Below are 17,047 nucleotides of genomic sequence, written 5' to 3' on the forward strand. Positions count from 1 at the left end.
CACAAGAAAGGTGGAAGAAGAGAACCAACTCCATAAAGCTGTCACACATGCGTCATGGAGTATGTGAGAATCCCCTGTCCTCTTTCTTCCAAACACATACACACCAATAGCTGATTTAAAAAACAACAACAAGATGCGTTTAGGGAGCTGCAGAGATTGTTCTGTGGTTAAGTGCATTTCCTGTTCTGTTTCCAGCACCTGTATCCAGCTCCAGGGGATCCAATACTCTTCTGTTCTCAGTGGGTACCCACACACAGATAGCATATATACATATAATTATTTTTAATTCATAAACTGACAGACTAGACAACTAAGGGGAATACCTATTTTTAAGGGCAGTTTTTTTTAAAAAAGAAAATATTTTCTATGTCTGAAACTATGCACCAATTTGTAATGTTTCACCATAAACTTACCTATGTCTGCTTTAGCAGCATTAGTCAGGGCTGGGAATTAACTCAGTGGTTGAGTGTCTGCCTTGTAGGCAACAAGGCCCTGGGTTTGATCTGGCATGGAGGAAGTGTGTGTGTGTGTGTGTGTGTGTGTGTGTGTGTGTGTAACAAAATTTACTAAAGAAATATAACACTATCACTATCTCTCTGATCAAAGCTACTAGTTTCTACTTTCTACACACACACACACACACACACACACACACACACACACACACACACACATCAACTATGAAGATGGAACTCTCAAAATGAAATGCGTCCAGCTTCCTTTATAAAAGTCTAGGAAGAAGTTAATGTTCTTAGCATCTCATAGCTACTTGTGACAGAAGGGACTATTGCCAATTCAATATTTCAGTAATCTTTACATTCTCCTCAGTTATCCCCTTTAGATAAGATCCAAGGTGAAACTAGACACTAAAATCTATATATAGCACAAGCTTCAAACCTGAATGGAGCTCAGCGGCAGAGCACTTGGCCTAGCGTGAGCAGGCCCTGGCTTAGATCCCCAATAGGACCATAGAGAAAGGGTGGGTAATTATTACGGAGAAATTTTATATGACGTTTGAATGCCATAACACAAAGCTCTCACAAAGGCAACTTGAAAAATCTAAGAGGATTACTGTTGGTTCCCTAGTCTACAAAATTTCCCAAGACATTTACAAAGACAACATAAGTAAATTCTCTACAAGTGTGTACCTTTTAAAAATAGAAAAGGCAAACATGACCATTAATAGGAACATGAGAAAATTCTCTATTTTTCTTGAAAAAAATATTTTAAAACAGACACTGAAGTGTAAAATCTATAGACCTTTACAACATAGAATGAATCTTAATATATATGAATATTAAAAATCCATTTAGATGAAGCCAAACATAGTGCATGATTTTAATCCCAGGTAGCAGGCAGATCTCTGAGTTCAAGGCCAGCCTGGTCTACATGGAGAGTTCCAGGACAGGCAAGGCTACATGAGACTCTGTCTCAAGAAAAACAAAAAACAAAAAACAAAAACCAAATGAAAAAAAATCAATTTCACTGGCAAGATGATGGGAAGACCATGACAAAATGATGCCTTATATATGCAGGAAGCCACCTCTCTCAAGAGGGTAGGGAAAAGTAACTCTAGAACCTAGTAGTTGACATCTTTGTGTGTGCCCTGTCTTCTGGAGAATAAGAGCTTTCCACATGCATATGAGTTAATAATAAACTGAAAGAATTAAACTAGAGAATTAAGTAAACAAATATTAAATGGTAGGAGCCAAATTTCTAGTTGTTGAAGTGGGAATTTACAAATTAGCTGAATACGCTGATATGATCCATATGCTTGAGCTAGAGTTGGAGATACAGTGTCAACTTGGCTTTGGATAATTTATTTATGCCAATATTGTTTATAGGGCTGAAGATATAACTGAGTGATAAGGCACACATACAGCACATAGAAGAGCAAGGGTTCAACACCCAGCACTTAAAAGAACAAGTGCACAGGCATTTTCTGGCTTTGCTACCTTAGAAGACCTAGAACTAACAATATCTAGGGCAGATCTGGATTCTGGTATCATTGTCTAAAAAGGAAGCAGGATTTCTTGGGAAGCACGAGTCATTCTAAGATGGTGTAAGAAAAGATGAAACTAAAACAAAGACGTAGGTATGTCAAAGGAACCAGGTATAGGACACAGGACCAACTGAGAATTCCCAATGGTCAAAGGCAGCACTATACAGTGTACTGGAATTATGTTCCCTAGTAATTGTAAATATTTATAAGTCCATAGAGATATAATGATAAAGTTAATGGAGAAGAAATAAATATCCCACCTATAAAAATGGCAAATAATGTATGCCAATACTTTGCTTGCAGTATTAGCCCCACCCCTTCCATATGAACTGTGAGTGCCACCACTCTCACACAGTAAGTTCTCCACACAGCATGGAAGAGGGGCAGAGGACCTTCACAGAAGAGAATCAAGCAAACACATAAGCAGTAAGTCTTGCTGTGTACATGTCTTTGAGCAGATATGTTCAGCCATGAATGGAGGCCAAAAGTGGATAGAAGCTGTCTTTCTCATTTTCTATTTGTCATTTTACTTTTGAGGCAGTATCTCTCACTGAACCTGGAGCTCATGGAATCAGCATGGCTGACTGGCCAACAAGCTCCTAGGGATCCTCCTGTCTCCATTCCCAACTCTGGCGGTAAAGCCACGTAAGATAGCCTGCACTTTGCATGTGTACTAGCAATTAGAACTCAGATTCTCATGACTGCAGATACTTTTACTGAGTCATCTCTTCAAATTGTTGGCAAAATAAGGAATACATAGCCTGGTGTGGTGGTGCACACCTTTAATCCCAGCACTTCAGAGGCAGGTGGATCTCTGAGTTAGAAGCCAGCCTGGTCTATATACTAAGTTCCAGGGCAGCAAGGACTATTATAGACCCTGTCTCAAAAAACAAAAGCCAAACCAAAAAGAAATTATGTATTCAGAATATTGGGTGAGAGCCTAATTTACTGGCAGGGTGTACTAGGTGATATCTATCACACTTGTTCTAACACTACTCTTGAATTAATACAAACTGTTTTTCTACCTCCAGCCACCAGAAACAACTGTCACTAAAAGGTTTGCAGAGCCCAATAGATCTGATACATGTTTACCAGTTGCCTAGTTTATTGGCAACAATGACTTGAGGGTGGAGAAGACTATCTTCAACCTTATTTTCAGCATTAATCTACAACTAAAGTAATTTTTTAATCTTAATTGGTTTAGTCCTGTACAAGAATATGGTTCTCACAAAGCAGTTGTATTTATCCAAAAATAATATCAAAATAAATAAATCAAAGATTCATTTTAAAGCCTTTGTAATCCCACCATTGTGAAAGCTAAAGCCCAAGGGTCCCAAGTTCAAGGTGTCTGTCTGTGCTACAGTGAAACCCAGTCTAAAGCAAAACATCAAAGTCATTCTCATGTTAAGATTTATTTTTATAACTTAATATGGTATAGTATATTGTAACTGATGTTTGAAATAAACATCTATGTCCAGGACCAGCAGTGAAAAGTCCTTAGAACAGAATTCCCTAGGGCACTGCAACTGAGTCTTGGCTTCTGTCCAAACCAGGAAGTTCTGTTCTGTTTACAGAGCACAGACAGAGTGATGAAGCCAATTAACTCTCCCTTAACAAGTGATGTCTGGCGGACGCAGCCAGAAGCAAGAATGGATCAAGAATCCATCAGTGCCAGAAAAAATGATGCAGAAAACAAGGCTTGCCAAGAGTAGGCCAATTCAGACACATGGGACAATCACAGTTCTGTGGTTCCTGACATTTACAAATACTATTTCCATATTTCTAACAGATTAAAAAGAACTCTCAGGGCTGGCAAGATGGCACTAGCCACCAAGCCCAATAGCCTAAATTCCACCTCCAGGACCTGAACAATAGGAGAAAACCAGATCCTGAAGGTTGTCCTCTGACCTTCGCCCACATCCACAAAAAAATAACATAATAAAGGATTTTTATAAAATTTCTTATGATACTAACCCCATGTAACATATCTACTTGATATGTCATCATTCTTTTCTGTATTTCACATAAAATGTTTGTACATGAAATAACAGCACAGTGGTATATATCCCTATAACCCCAGCACTTGAAAGACTGAGGCAGGAGGACTGTTCCAATTTCCAGGCTAACCTGAGCTACACAGAGTTCCAGGAAGTAATAAGATCCTATTGTCTCCAAACATAAAATAGAAATAATAGCCGGGCAGTGGTAGTGCACGCCTTTAATCCCAGCACTTGGGAGGCAGAGGCAGGCGGATTTCTGAGTTCGAGGCCAGCCTGGTCTACAGAGTGAGTTCCAGGACAGCCAGGGCTACACAGAGAAACCCCGTCTCGAAAAACCAAAAACAAAACAAAAAATAGAATAACCAAAAAATTATATAGTTGATCAAAAATATAATATGAATATAAATGAAATAATAATGGCTATTTATTGGTATTTACTGAATGCAGGTGATGGTTTCCATAAGGTTTATCACACTACCCTAAATGTATCTGAAATACTAATAATCCCAGAACTTAGAAGCAGAGACAGGTAGTGAGTCCAAGGCCAGCCTGGTCTACATAGCAAGTTCCAGAACAGCTAGGACTACACAGTTTGACCTTATCTCCAGCTTCCCACCCCCCCCAAAAAATTTGAAAATATAATTCCATTAAGAAATAATTTCTGGTCACATATGGTGGTACACATCTTTAATACCAATTTATGGGTGACAAAGACAGAGTTCTGTAAGCTAGCCTGATCTATATAGAGAGAGTTCCAGCCCAGTCTATATGAAAAACAATTATAGCAATAGCCATTTCTCCAAAGGCAATATACAAACAGTCAATATACTGTACTTAACTAATCATTTAGGAAACAGAAATCAATACTGCAAAAGAGATAGCTTCACAACCAACAAATAGATAGTCAGTACCAAGAAACCAGAAGAGGGCTGGTGTAGAGCTTGCCAACCATGAACAAGGCCTGGCTTCTATCCCTAGTACTGAAAAAAAAAAAAAAAATCAAACTGTTGTTGAGAATATGAAGAAACTGGAATCTTTATACAGTGTATGCAACAATGCAAGATGGTGTAGCTGCTATGAGTATGTTAGAACAGAACAGTTCTAAGAAAATTTAAAAATAGGATTACCAAACTATCCAGGAATTCCACTTCTGGGTAAATTCTCATAAATCTCAAAATCAAGAACAGAGAGAGATTAGTAAACCCATGTTCTCAGTGCATTATGCACAAAGACTAAATATCCATCAGTAAATGAATTTATTTTTTACATGTAGCATAGGCAGGCCTGGTGGCATCAGCTTGTATGGAGGAGGAGGATCAGGAGTTCAAGGTCAGTCTCAGTGTGTGTGTGAGTGTGTGTGTGTGTGTGTGTGTGTAAGTAAAATAAGGTCAGGCCATGGTATAAGAGACTCCATCTCAAAACAAACATACAACAAAATATTGTTCAGCCTTAAGAGAAAAATTCTGGGGCTGGTAAGATGGCCTAGTGGTTAAGAGCACTGACTTCTCTTCCAGAGGTCCTGAGTTCAATTCCCAGCAACCACATGGTGGCTCACAACCATCTATATAATGGGAACTGATGTCCTCTTTTGGTGTGTCTAAAGACAGCTACAGTGTACTCATATACATAAAATAAATAAATATTTAAAAAAAAGAAAGAAAAATTCTGACACCTACTATTTGGATGAGCATTGGTGATAGGCCAACGAAAAAACAAAGTTATGAAAAAAGGAGAAATAACTAATTGCACTTACACTGGTGTCTAGTTGAGAGGCTAGAACAAGCAAGGAGGAGTATTGTTTAATGAGTACTAGACACAGAGCTGATTTCATACATATGTGAATCCACTTAATGTGGGCAGACTTTGTACTTAGAAATGCTTAGGCTGGGAGGTGCTCAATCAATGGCAGAACACACAGCTACTCCCTAGCAAGAAAAGAGGAAAGGGGATAAAAAGTTAATATGGTATATTTTGTTTGTTTTATACAATCTAAACAAATTTTTCAAAGATATCTATCTTCTATAAACAATGTACCTATGTTTGTTTAAGACAGGCTTTCATTATGTAATCCAGACAGGCCTGGAGGCCACCATCCTACCACCTCAGCCTCCAGAGCACAAAATCACATGAATGCACCAACCACTGTGTCCTGCTTCAAGATCTTTCATATATTTTCTTTGACAACTAACCATTTGGCCACAAATAATAGCAAATAATCTTTAAAACTGACAAGACACAAAAGAGATAACCTGAGATACAACTATAACTTCTGAAACTTTATAACAAACATGCACATGGGCATTCCTTAGCCATTCTAAGATCAAGACTTCACCAAATATAGTTTCGCCTGTTAAAGAGATGACATTATTTCCCTAATCTATCAAAATGCCCTTACAGAACATTCAGAGAATTTAACCCCAAAAGCTATCGTCCCCATGCCTAGTTTATGATGTCATCTGGAATACTATACAAACTTAGTGGTGATAACTGCAAATAAGCAACTTCCTCAGCAGGCTATGAGCTGTCTGAAACTGCACATTCTGTGGTTTGTTTTTTAATGTATATTGAAACACTATCCATTTATATAAAATTCAAGTATCTCAAAATATCAGGCATAAGGTAGCAAAATTCATGATATAGAGGCAAAAATCTACTGCAACTGCAATAAGGATAATGGATAACCGGTAACTGATGTCCTCCTTGAGCTAGCCACAGCTGTGAATAAGCATACATAAACCTTTTTGAAACTCTATTCAATATATATTGGATATAGTCTCAGTGTTAAAACTGCAAAAAAGAGGGAAAACCATGCTACAGGGAAACTAAGCCCGTATTGTCCGTAAACTGTCAGTATACTAAATTCAAGTTGTGCATACACCAATAAAAACCCATAAAAGCAAAGGAGCCAGCAGTGTTAGTAATTCTGAATGGATCATAAGGCTTTCCATTAGAGTCGCTTGGCTGGAGGACCACCTCAGATTAACAGATCAAAAGAAGACACAACAGCCTTATGTGACAGTCTAAAGAGTAGCATGTTCCTATCAAGTGGCCTGGACAATTCACCAGCATTCTATAATTCAAAAGCCTTTTAAATATGTATAGTCTCTGATTACACACTACAAAAGAACAGTTACAGGTATGTGGATAACAAACTTCAATAAGTGTTTTAACTTATTGAAATTTACAATTTTTAAATTATAAATATTCTTAGGAACTACCAATAGGTAACTAAGTCATGGCTCAGCCATACAATTACATGCCACACAGGCATTAAAAATAGCTGATAGAGGGGCTACAGATATAGTTCAGTGGTACAGGGTTTGCGTAGAAAGTGAAAGGGCCTATGTTGTAGGCCCTACCTTCAACACTGAACAAAAAAAAAAAAACAAAAAACAAAAAAAAAACCCCAGGAGATTTGAAAATCCAGTATTACTAATGATTGTGTGCCTTTGTACATGTGCACAAAAAACACATGAAAGTGAATGCACATGGCTGACACTATGGATACATCCAAGTGTAATTAGGAGCTCATGAAATTGCATGAATATATAAAGATGTGCCTGCTTACATTCATAAGTACATAATATGCATGTATACATATGTATCTGCTAATGATACAGCCTGTATTTAGGCCATGAGCCTCTTACATAGGTGAGTGTTTTGTGAACTTGAGTAAGTCACTGAGACCCTTAGAGACTTGACTTTACCATCTATAAAATGAGAACAAACCTTGACTCATAAAAGTGTTGTAAGGGTTCAATGAAGATGGATGTAAACCACGTCTGCTGTGACTGGTACACAATCAACACCATTACTCCTTATCTATGCACACTGACCACACTTTTGTATATTTACATAGCTCTAATCTATAAGAATATGTGCCCATGTATTAACTTTTAGAAATAGATTTGTGTTTGGCTAGACTTTTTTGCCTTTGATGTTTTATAATTTCTTCTTAGATTTTTTTCATGTTTTATTGAAGATTACTTTTTTCAAATTTATTTTGCTGTTGTCGTGGCAGGGTCTTCCTGCATCTCAGGCTGGGTTGCAACTAATTTGGCAATGCAGGCTGGCCTTAAACTTTCAATTTTCCTGCTTCAGTCTCCCAACTGCTAGGATTATAGACATGAGCCATCATGCCCAGCAAATTACTTTGAGAGTAACAATATAAAGATGGCCCGTCTCTAACACCACCTAAATTCTGCATAATTAAAAAGCTACTAAACACTAAGACAATGAAGGCATAATTTTAATACTCTAACAAATTTTCTGTGTTATAGCAGTCAACCAGCATTACCCCGTAGCTCAGTAAGATGGCGGCACAAAGAAAAGCCACAGCTCTTCTGCCCATCCAAGACAGGAATGAAAAGACTGACACTAAGGTGGAGGGGGGGGGGGGTTGTCGTAAATACGTCATGAAAGTCTAGAAACATCTATGACTCGAATATTAAAGCAGGGAAGCACACGGAGTCCCATCCAAGGTCATAGAATAAAGGCTGTGAAGACGTAAAAATCATTCTGCATGGCCACAATTTGGGGCGTTTATGAAACCAAGAGGCTAAATTCTTAACTAGTCATTTCAGGAGTCCGAGCAGAGGCGGAGGCAGGGGCGGGGGCGGGAAGAAGGGCGGATTACAACACAACGCTGAAGACAGCAAAACAAACCAGCAACTGACCACGACAGGGTTAATCTGCAACACGATTTAATCGTTCTGGTTTTATTCCTACAACGTAGTAAACGTAGATCACTTAATTCACGCCATTTTATGTCGAAAAAGCAGGATTGCCATTTTTGTATGCAATACTGAAAACATTTGAAATTAACAAAACAGAAGCACGATTACGTTATATTTTTGATTAATACCTAATTAATACCTCCCTCCCCGCAAAAATCTCTAAATTCCCGAGGAAACCCAGTCACACACCGGGAGGGGGAAAAAATCTCTTTTCCCTAGGGCCTCAATTTACAGAATCACACAGTAGATAATAACCCAATCATCTGGATATATTTCCTCCCTAGATATGCTATTAAATCGCTTAAACGTCATTTCTAAGCGTGCAAAATACACCCAGGCACACGCCCTGCAGCCTCACGTAGCCCTACATTTTGGGGCCTCTCTAGCCAAACATCGCGTCTTCCAAATCGATTGAAAGCTGCGGGCTCCTCTCTAGCTTCATTTTTTGACTCCAATCTTTAAAGGGTGCGAGGGGGATGGGTTTGGACAGAAACGAGGCTCCGAAACCCTGAGTAATCGCACCTCGCTGCGGACAGCTGTCGGCAGAGGTACCGGTGATTAGGATCTTTTCTTCGGAACCCATTTCCCTTACCTTTTTAGCTTAAAAAATTTTTTTTTCACCCCCTGACTTTCCAATGACATCAAACCAAAGCTGAGAGAAGGAAAAACTGATGCCTCTTGGACCGAGCCCCTTAGAGCGCCACGAGTTCAGCCTCCGGGCCCCGCCCGACCTGGGAACCGGGGTTAACGAGGTCCCGCCCGGCTGGCCCGAACCGCGACAGGCCCAGGCTCCGGGGTCCGGCCCAGGCCCGAAGCGGCCTGCAAAGCCCCGGCGTCGAGTGGCCGGCGGAGGGCGGGGCGGGGCCTCTCACCTGCTGGTACCCGCTGCCGCAGGCCGGCTCCACGGCCGCCAGCGCCGCCAACGCCAAGGCCATGGCGCAGCGGGCCTCAGGGAAGGAGGGCGAGCGAGAGAGCTGATCGGGCGCGGGCGCCGCGGTGGTGGGTCGCCGGGAGGCCGAGAGGTAAGCGCCGCGGCGTGTGGCTGGACGCTGCCGACGCTGAGACGCTCTCCTCAGGCACTGAGCGCCGTCACCGAGGCTCCGCCGCGGCCCCTGGGGAGGAGGCGGGGACGACGACGATGACGCTGCGCCGCCCCGCCCCCTCCGCACTCTGCCCCGCCCCGCCGGGCCCTACCGCGCTCCTCGCCCCCATCACCGCTTTCCTGGAGTCACGGAAGTCGCCTCCCTGAAGGGTTAAGGTTCCCTTCATAGCTGCTATCCTCAGAGGTAAGGGGGTCAGCCAGCCACATCCCTCATCCCGCCAGTCAAGGCCCTGAGGATGTATGTGCATTTGACATTTAAATATCCTCAAATGAAGTTTTATTGTAACATGGCCTCTTCCTTCTAGTGTGCCCTGCAAACTCTAAAGAATGTGTCTTACCCTTTACAGAAAGTAATTGCCGACCCTAAATCTTGAGACTAGGTTATTTTTATTAGAGCCTAATGTATGCGGCTGATTAGTAGTTTTTTTCTGTTGATACAGAAACCAGATTACCTGAAACAAAACTCTCCAAGGAAGTGATATCAAAGTCAAAGCTTGAAGGATTTATCTAGATAGCAGGAACATGTGCTGAGGCCATGGTAAGAGAGAGCTAGCCTCGCCTAACTCAGAGCTCTCCTCACTTGGGTGTAGGAGTTCCTATGAGCAGCTGTGCAAGAGGATTCACTATTTTACTCACTGATGCTGAGCCGATGAGGGGAAAAGTTGGAATGCAAACCTATTAAGCCAGTTTTCTTAACAATTATCACACGGTTTAAATTATAAGCTCTGTTGAGCCAGACTGTTTGTCTTCCATAGAGTATGGTTATATTGCAGGCCGGGGCTGTTTCTTTTTATCCTATCTAGCGATCTAGAATCACTGCTGAGCACATATCCATCGTGAATGAGGGACTAGGAAGAATCCTTCACTCACTCCTTAAAGCATGTTACAATCTCTGTTTCTTTTTCATCGTTTTTCCAAGTTAGCATTCTGCAGTTGATTATAACAGTAGGGCTATCTTAGCCTCTAATTTTTTAACTTTAGATATATCTTTGTGTATTAGTTCTATTTAAAAAAAAAAACATAGCTGCTTTGAACTACCCTAAGATGTTCATATATAGGAACACATTATAATAAAAAAAAAAAAAAAAAAAAACAGGCAATAGTGGCACCCATAGCACTCGGGAGTCAGAACTTTGAGTTAAGGGCAGCCAGGGCTACATAGAGAAACCCTGTCTCAGAGGGGGAAAATTCTATAGAGCTGGAGAGACGGCTCAGCTGTTAAGAGCACAAGCTGCTTATCCAGGGGACCCAGGGTCAATCCCTAGCACCCACATGGTGGCTCACAACCATCTGTTTTGTAACTCTAGTCTGAGGAGATCTGAGTCCTCTTTTAGCCTCTCAGAGCCCTGCAGGCACATGGTGCACAGTCATGCAGAGAAACACCCAGACACACAAAATACATGTTTTAGTTAAATTGGAATAACATCTAGATGTGACTATTTTTCAGTCTATGTTTCCATACCCAAGCCCCTACTTAGCTCTGTTTCTAAGTATCAGCATTGACTGTTTACCTGCAGAGCGTAGAGATACGTTTAGAGATAAGTGAGAGAGGAGATAAACTTGGGGATACGATACGCTAGGATGTCGGCTAGGCTGCTCGCTCCTTTCCTTTCTTCTCTTTCCTTTTCCTCTTCAGTGCTGGGAACTGAAGCCAGTGCCTTGTGCTTGCCAGGCAAGCACTCTGACTCTGAGCAGCGTGTCAAACCCAGAAGGACAAACTTTAGATGTTAGTTGCTACAGCGGACCAGACAAACACAATGTCCTTCCATGTGGTCTTATATAAGGAAAGGGGGAGGAGTCTGATTTGAAATTTAAAAGCATGTCTCATCAGTGGAAAATAGAAATCAGGCTACTCTGTCTAAATTTATAAGTAAGAAAGAATAAAAAAGCTTCTGTCTGTCCTGTCACATACGGCTGTTACAACAACTGCCACCACCTTGCCGGCTGTTTCTGAAGGAGGAGTTGCTGTCGTCCATCTCTTATGTTTCCCTTAATATCTTTATGCTGCTTGCTTATGAGTCCAATATATAAAAATCATATAAACAAGAGCCTTTCTCACAGGACTTGCTCTCAAAAAGCCAAAGAAAATCCTTTATTTCTAATTCTCCTTCCAAATTCTATTTTTTTTAAAACCCTGAACCATAGTTTTTTGACTAACAACAATATTTTGGTCTCTGTATTTTTTTTTCCCTCTGAGATTCCTAAGCTTTTAACACACAAATCAAGATTATTTGTCTTGATTCAATGCATATCTAAACTGGAAATTAGAAGACTTTTTTTCTCTCCCCCTGACTTTCCAATGACATCAAACCAACACAAAGAAAAGTATGGGTGTCTCCAGGTAGGAGGCCCTCCCCCAGCACTGGGAGTTGAAGCTGCAGAGGCCTGCAGTCAGTGGGGCGGGAGGCTGCATTGCTGGTCCTGCGGACCCACCCTGGTGCACACTAAGCAAACAGGGAGGGTAATCTAAGGCTGAGAAAACTGCACCCGGCTTCATCTCCAGATGTTGTCAAAAGAACTTCCACTAGGAAAGTTATTAATTTCAGATTGCTGCACTTAGAAACTTATTTCTCCAGAGAGCCACAGTAATATTTTCCAGGCACAACATTCTTTATGTGACTTGCTGGTGCAGAATCATCTGTCCTAGGAGAGAAAGGAAACATTATGGAGAAGTGAGAGTGTAGATCATGTCTGCATTGCTTTCCTTCTCTTATGTAAAATATCTGAAATAGATGTGGCCTTCTATATGCATAGGAGGCTTGACCTAGGCAGCGCTCAGCTCCCTACGTAGTCAAGTGTCTGTTCAGTTTGTTCAAAGCTTCAGGAGTCCAGCGTCTCCTTTGAGCTGCTGAGGCTACTCATACAGAGCTCCAGCTGAACCAGCCATTTCACTTCTCCTGGCTGAGTGCTTCCTTTTAGTCACACTGCCTCGCCATGAGTTTTCTTAAGGGCAAAGGTAATTTCTTCATATTCCAGATAAAGAAGTTAGCCACTGGTGACCACTGCTGTTGTAAAGCATGTCCTGGGTCATGGACACTATCATACACCATCTTCCTAACCTTCATAACAAATGCACTCAGCAGATAACCAGATGCACTCAGCAGATAACCATAGCACTTGTTCAGCTAGGGAGGGATAGGGAACAAAGTGAAGGTTCAAGTCTGCCTGACTTAAAATGTGAGCGCTGCCGGGTGTTGGTGGCACACGCCCTTAATCCCAGCACTTGGGAGGCAGAGGCAGGCGGATTTCTGAGTTCGAGGCCAGCCTGGTCTACAGAGTGAGTTCCAGGACAGCCAGGGCTACACAGAGAAACCCTGTCTCGAAAAACAACAACAACAACAAAAAAATGTGAGCGCTGCTCAGTGCATGCAAACAAATACAGGGCACTGAGGGCCAACCTTTGGGTCTTTGCAGTGAAATAGAGTAGATAATAAGCACACATCGAAGATTATGTTTAATGTAAATTCCAAGTTGGAGCTAAGGTTACAGCTCAGTAATGGAGTACCTTTGTAGCATGAGTTTAATCCCTAGACAGACAGACAGACAGACACACACACACAGAGAGAGAGAGAGAGAGAGAGAGAGAGAGAGAGAGAGAGAGAGAGAGAGACAGACAGAGAGACAGACAGAGAGAGAGAACGACTTAATTGCAGCCCTGCTGAGCTGAGGAACAGTGAAGAGAGTTATGTGACCAGGTGGGATAGTTAGGTAATGACTGAAAAGGAAGAGTTTTAAATGAGGAGCAGGCTTCTCTGCAATGGGAGAGGGGAGAGCACACTAAGTCATGAGTATGCCTGCACAAAAGCTTACTTAGCTCAGCACAGAGCTTAGCCACCGGCCCTTTATGTAAAGGGACAGATAATAACTATTCCAGGCTCTGAGGACCATAAGCTGGCTGTCACAGATACTCTATGTACATTCTGTGCTACCTACCGTTGGATCACAAACACAGCCGTGGATGTTAACAAGCAAACTGGCATAGCTGTTGCTAAGGTTTAAATGTTGTCCAAACACCATTCCCAGTGTAGTTGTATTGAGTCAGGCATGGTGGCACATGCCTGTAACCAGAACTTGAACAAAGGGCCGAAGCAAAGGGTCACCACTCCAAAGCCAGTGCAAACTGATAACCAGAGCCTGTCTCAAAAACCAAACAAAAGGTTATAAATGTTACAAATACACCATAGATTTGGAATCCAATTAGAGGCCTAGTTGATTACATTATTGATAGTGACCCCGAGATGAATGAAACAAGAGATAACACCAAGACCAAGGGAAAAGTTTCTTCCATGAATGATCACTAGTATTCAATTACAAATACAAAAAAAAAGAGAGAAACATTATAAATATGCTAGGCTAACTTCTTTGTCTTAAACAAAGTATATGCTTTATATTCATCTGTCTTGTGCTTGTGAGTGTTTTGGTCACATGTATGTCTGTGTACTACACATGTGCCTTGTGTCCATGCAGGTAAGAAGAGTGCACTGAATCCCCCTGGGAATGGAGATAGAGATGGCCGCTGTGAGCCAGCACTACAAACTCAGGTCCTTTGCAAGAACAAGTGCTCTTAACCACTGAACCATCTCTCCATCCCACCATATATATACTTTAAGTCTGAGTGTTCCTGCATCCCAGGGATAATGATCTAATTGGACCATATGGGTTGCCACACTTGATACTGCAAATGTGCATTGTCCAGCTCCAGTGTCAATTTGGCTGACCTGAAACTCACTGTGTAACCCAGGCTGGTTTTGAATTCACATAAATCCTCCTGCCTCCACCCTGGGCGCTAAGATTACAGATATTCACCAGCATACCTGGCTCTGAGTGATCCCTCACACTTACATACCCAGACTTGAACTTGCCCAGGAACACACGCAAGGCCAGCGTCTGCCTTCCAGTATCCTCTTCCACTGCTCTTCACCATGTTTTTTGAGACTGACTCTTTCACTGAACCTAAAGCTTGTTATCTGGGCTAGATTGGCTAGCCAGCAAGCCACAGAATCCCCCTGTCTCCACCTACCTTCCCTTGCCAGTACTAGAGTTACAGATGCACAGGCCCACACCCAGCTTCTACCTAAGTGCTGGAGATCTGAATTCCCGTTCTTGGGCTTGCACTGCAGGTATCTTATCAGATTCCCATAACCATATTCCCATAACCATATTCCCAGCCAAAAATATAAGTGTTTAAATGAGGATTATGTAGGGTTCTGGCTGTGCCATGCCCAAAGATATTCTATGTTGTGTAAAACAGTGATTTTTTTTTTTTTTTAATCCAGACTGTGCCTTGCCCTGAGAGAGTCCATCCTACACGCAGCAGTTGACTCTATTTTGAAGATGTGGGATGACTGCACCTGAGTGGACATGTGAACCATACCATCTGTCTGGCACTACCCACATAGCACACACTGATATATGACTTAGTCCTGGGAGTAGAATGTTCCCTATAAACTTATCTGTGTGAAATGAGATTTTAGGGACAAATGTATGTATTAAAAGCCTAAGAACTCAACGTGACTTTTCTTCCCACAATCCCCCGTACTTGTCCTTTCCAACTTGAGCCTGGCAGAATGGTTCCTGCAATGGAACCATTGACCCTTCTGCCATCAACAAGGTGGTGACCACAGAAGACAGCATCAACATTCACAAGTGCATCCATGGAGTGGACTTCAAGAAGTGTACTCCTTGGGCACTCAAAGAAGTCTGGAAATTTGCCATGAAAGAGAAGGGAACTCCAGATGTGCACATTGACACCAGGCTCAATAAAGCCATCTGGGCCAAGGGAATAAGGAATGTTCTCTATTGCATCTGAGTACATTTGTCCAGAAAACGTAATGAGGATGAGGATTCACCAAACAAGCTCTACACATTGGTAACTTACATGCCTGTTATCACATTAGAAAAAAAAAAACTACAGATGTTATCTATGTGGATGATAACTAACCTGCTAAATGTCAAATAAAGTTGAAAAAAAAAAAGCCCAAGAACTAATTGGGCACACCAAACCAAGGAAAGTGTGTGACTCTCTCATCTGGACCCAGTAAAGGAGTGAACTGATAGTATCGTGGTGGCGATGGCACCCACTCACCTGTCATCTGACCACCCTGTGCATGCAGCAAGGGGCAGACAGGCAGAGACCTCTCAACTACCCCAGGAGCTTCAACTTGACTTGGACCCACTTTGATGTGGCCTACTCAAATTGCTGCCCACCCATCTTGACCTTCCATCTATCTGAGAAGTACTCATCCAAACCTGCTTCTGCTCTGTGCTTCACTTGGCCCCTGCAGCTCAACTCTTACCTAACACCTAACCTTATGGCCAGCAGCTAGCAGCTTCTCTAGCTCCTTCTGCTGCCCAGCTGGGTTCATTGTCTTATCCAGACTCCATCATCCCTGTCAGTTTCCGAACTTTGGTCTCAGGCCTTTTGTAACTCTTTATCTTCTTAACTCTTTGTGACCTTTCTATAACTGATAGATAGGTAGGTAGGTAGGTAGGTAGGTAGATAGATAGATAGATACATACATACATACATACATACATACATACATACACACACACAGATACATAGGTAGATGCATAGATAGAAAATTACCATCTGAGAGTTACAATTAGTAATTAAGATTAAAATAAAAGGGTCATTGAGAGGGTTTAGCAGGTAAAGGCACTTGCTGCCAAGCCCGATGACCTGAGTTCAATCCTTGGAACCCACATGATAGATGGAGAGAACCAACTCTTGCAAGTTTCCTGCTGACCTGGATGTGTATATGGACAAGTATGCACGTGCACACACATCACATCATATATATATATATATATATATATATATATATATATATAGAGAGAGAGAGAGAGAGAGAGAGAGAGAATTTTAAAATATTGGAATAAAAGATTCTGTATTCATGGCTATTGAAAGAAGGACTATCTGACAAATTACTGCCATTGGAACCATCATACAGTCTTAATTTTATTGTTAATCAATAAATTCCAACGTTGTATATGTTCTGTGCTTCTGGCATACAGTGCTCACAGTTATTTCAAACTGATTATTTCGTGAAATATCAGATACAAGCTGCTGTGAAAGTAGCCAACGTGACTCTTTTATGAGGGGAAGTCACAGCGATAGGTGTGGAGATCTGGCTGTGTTTTTGCTCTAAGTTACTCCTCATTGTAGAAGTCAGAAGCTCCTAGGCTATGCCTCATGCTAAGTGAC

General features: G+C 41.6%; 1 protein-coding gene and 1 long non-coding RNA gene across 3 annotated transcripts in view; one reads left to right on the forward strand and one right to left on the reverse strand.

Moving 5' to 3' along the window:
• Ndfip1 (Nedd4 family interacting protein 1) overlaps nt 1–9,915 on the reverse strand; it is a 49,917-nt gene extending 40,002 nt beyond the window's left edge. Inside the window, exon 1 of one of the 2 annotated variants that reach the window (XM_034518039.2) lies at nt 9,611–9,915. In XM_034518039.2, coding sequence (XP_034373930.1) covers nt 9,611–9,673 — 63 coding nt within the window. In that variant the 5' untranslated portion in view covers nt 9,674–9,915. The remainder of the gene's footprint in view (nt 1–9,610) is intronic. The other variant, XM_034518040.2, reaches the window with a different exon arrangement.
• Nucleotides 9,885–16,843, forward strand: LOC117719762 (uncharacterized). The gene is made up of 2 exons (XR_004608230.2): nt 9,885–10,024; nt 15,117–16,843. It is a non-coding gene; the product is annotated as an uncharacterized LOC117719762 (long non-coding RNA).
• The last annotated feature ends 204 nt before the right edge of the window (nt 16,844–17,047 follow it).

This window comes from Arvicanthis niloticus, chromosome 14 (assembly GCF_011762505.2).
Source record: "Arvicanthis niloticus isolate mArvNil1 chromosome 14, mArvNil1.pat.X, whole genome shotgun sequence".
Taxonomy (NCBI): domain Eukaryota; kingdom Metazoa; phylum Chordata; class Mammalia; order Rodentia; family Muridae; genus Arvicanthis; species Arvicanthis niloticus.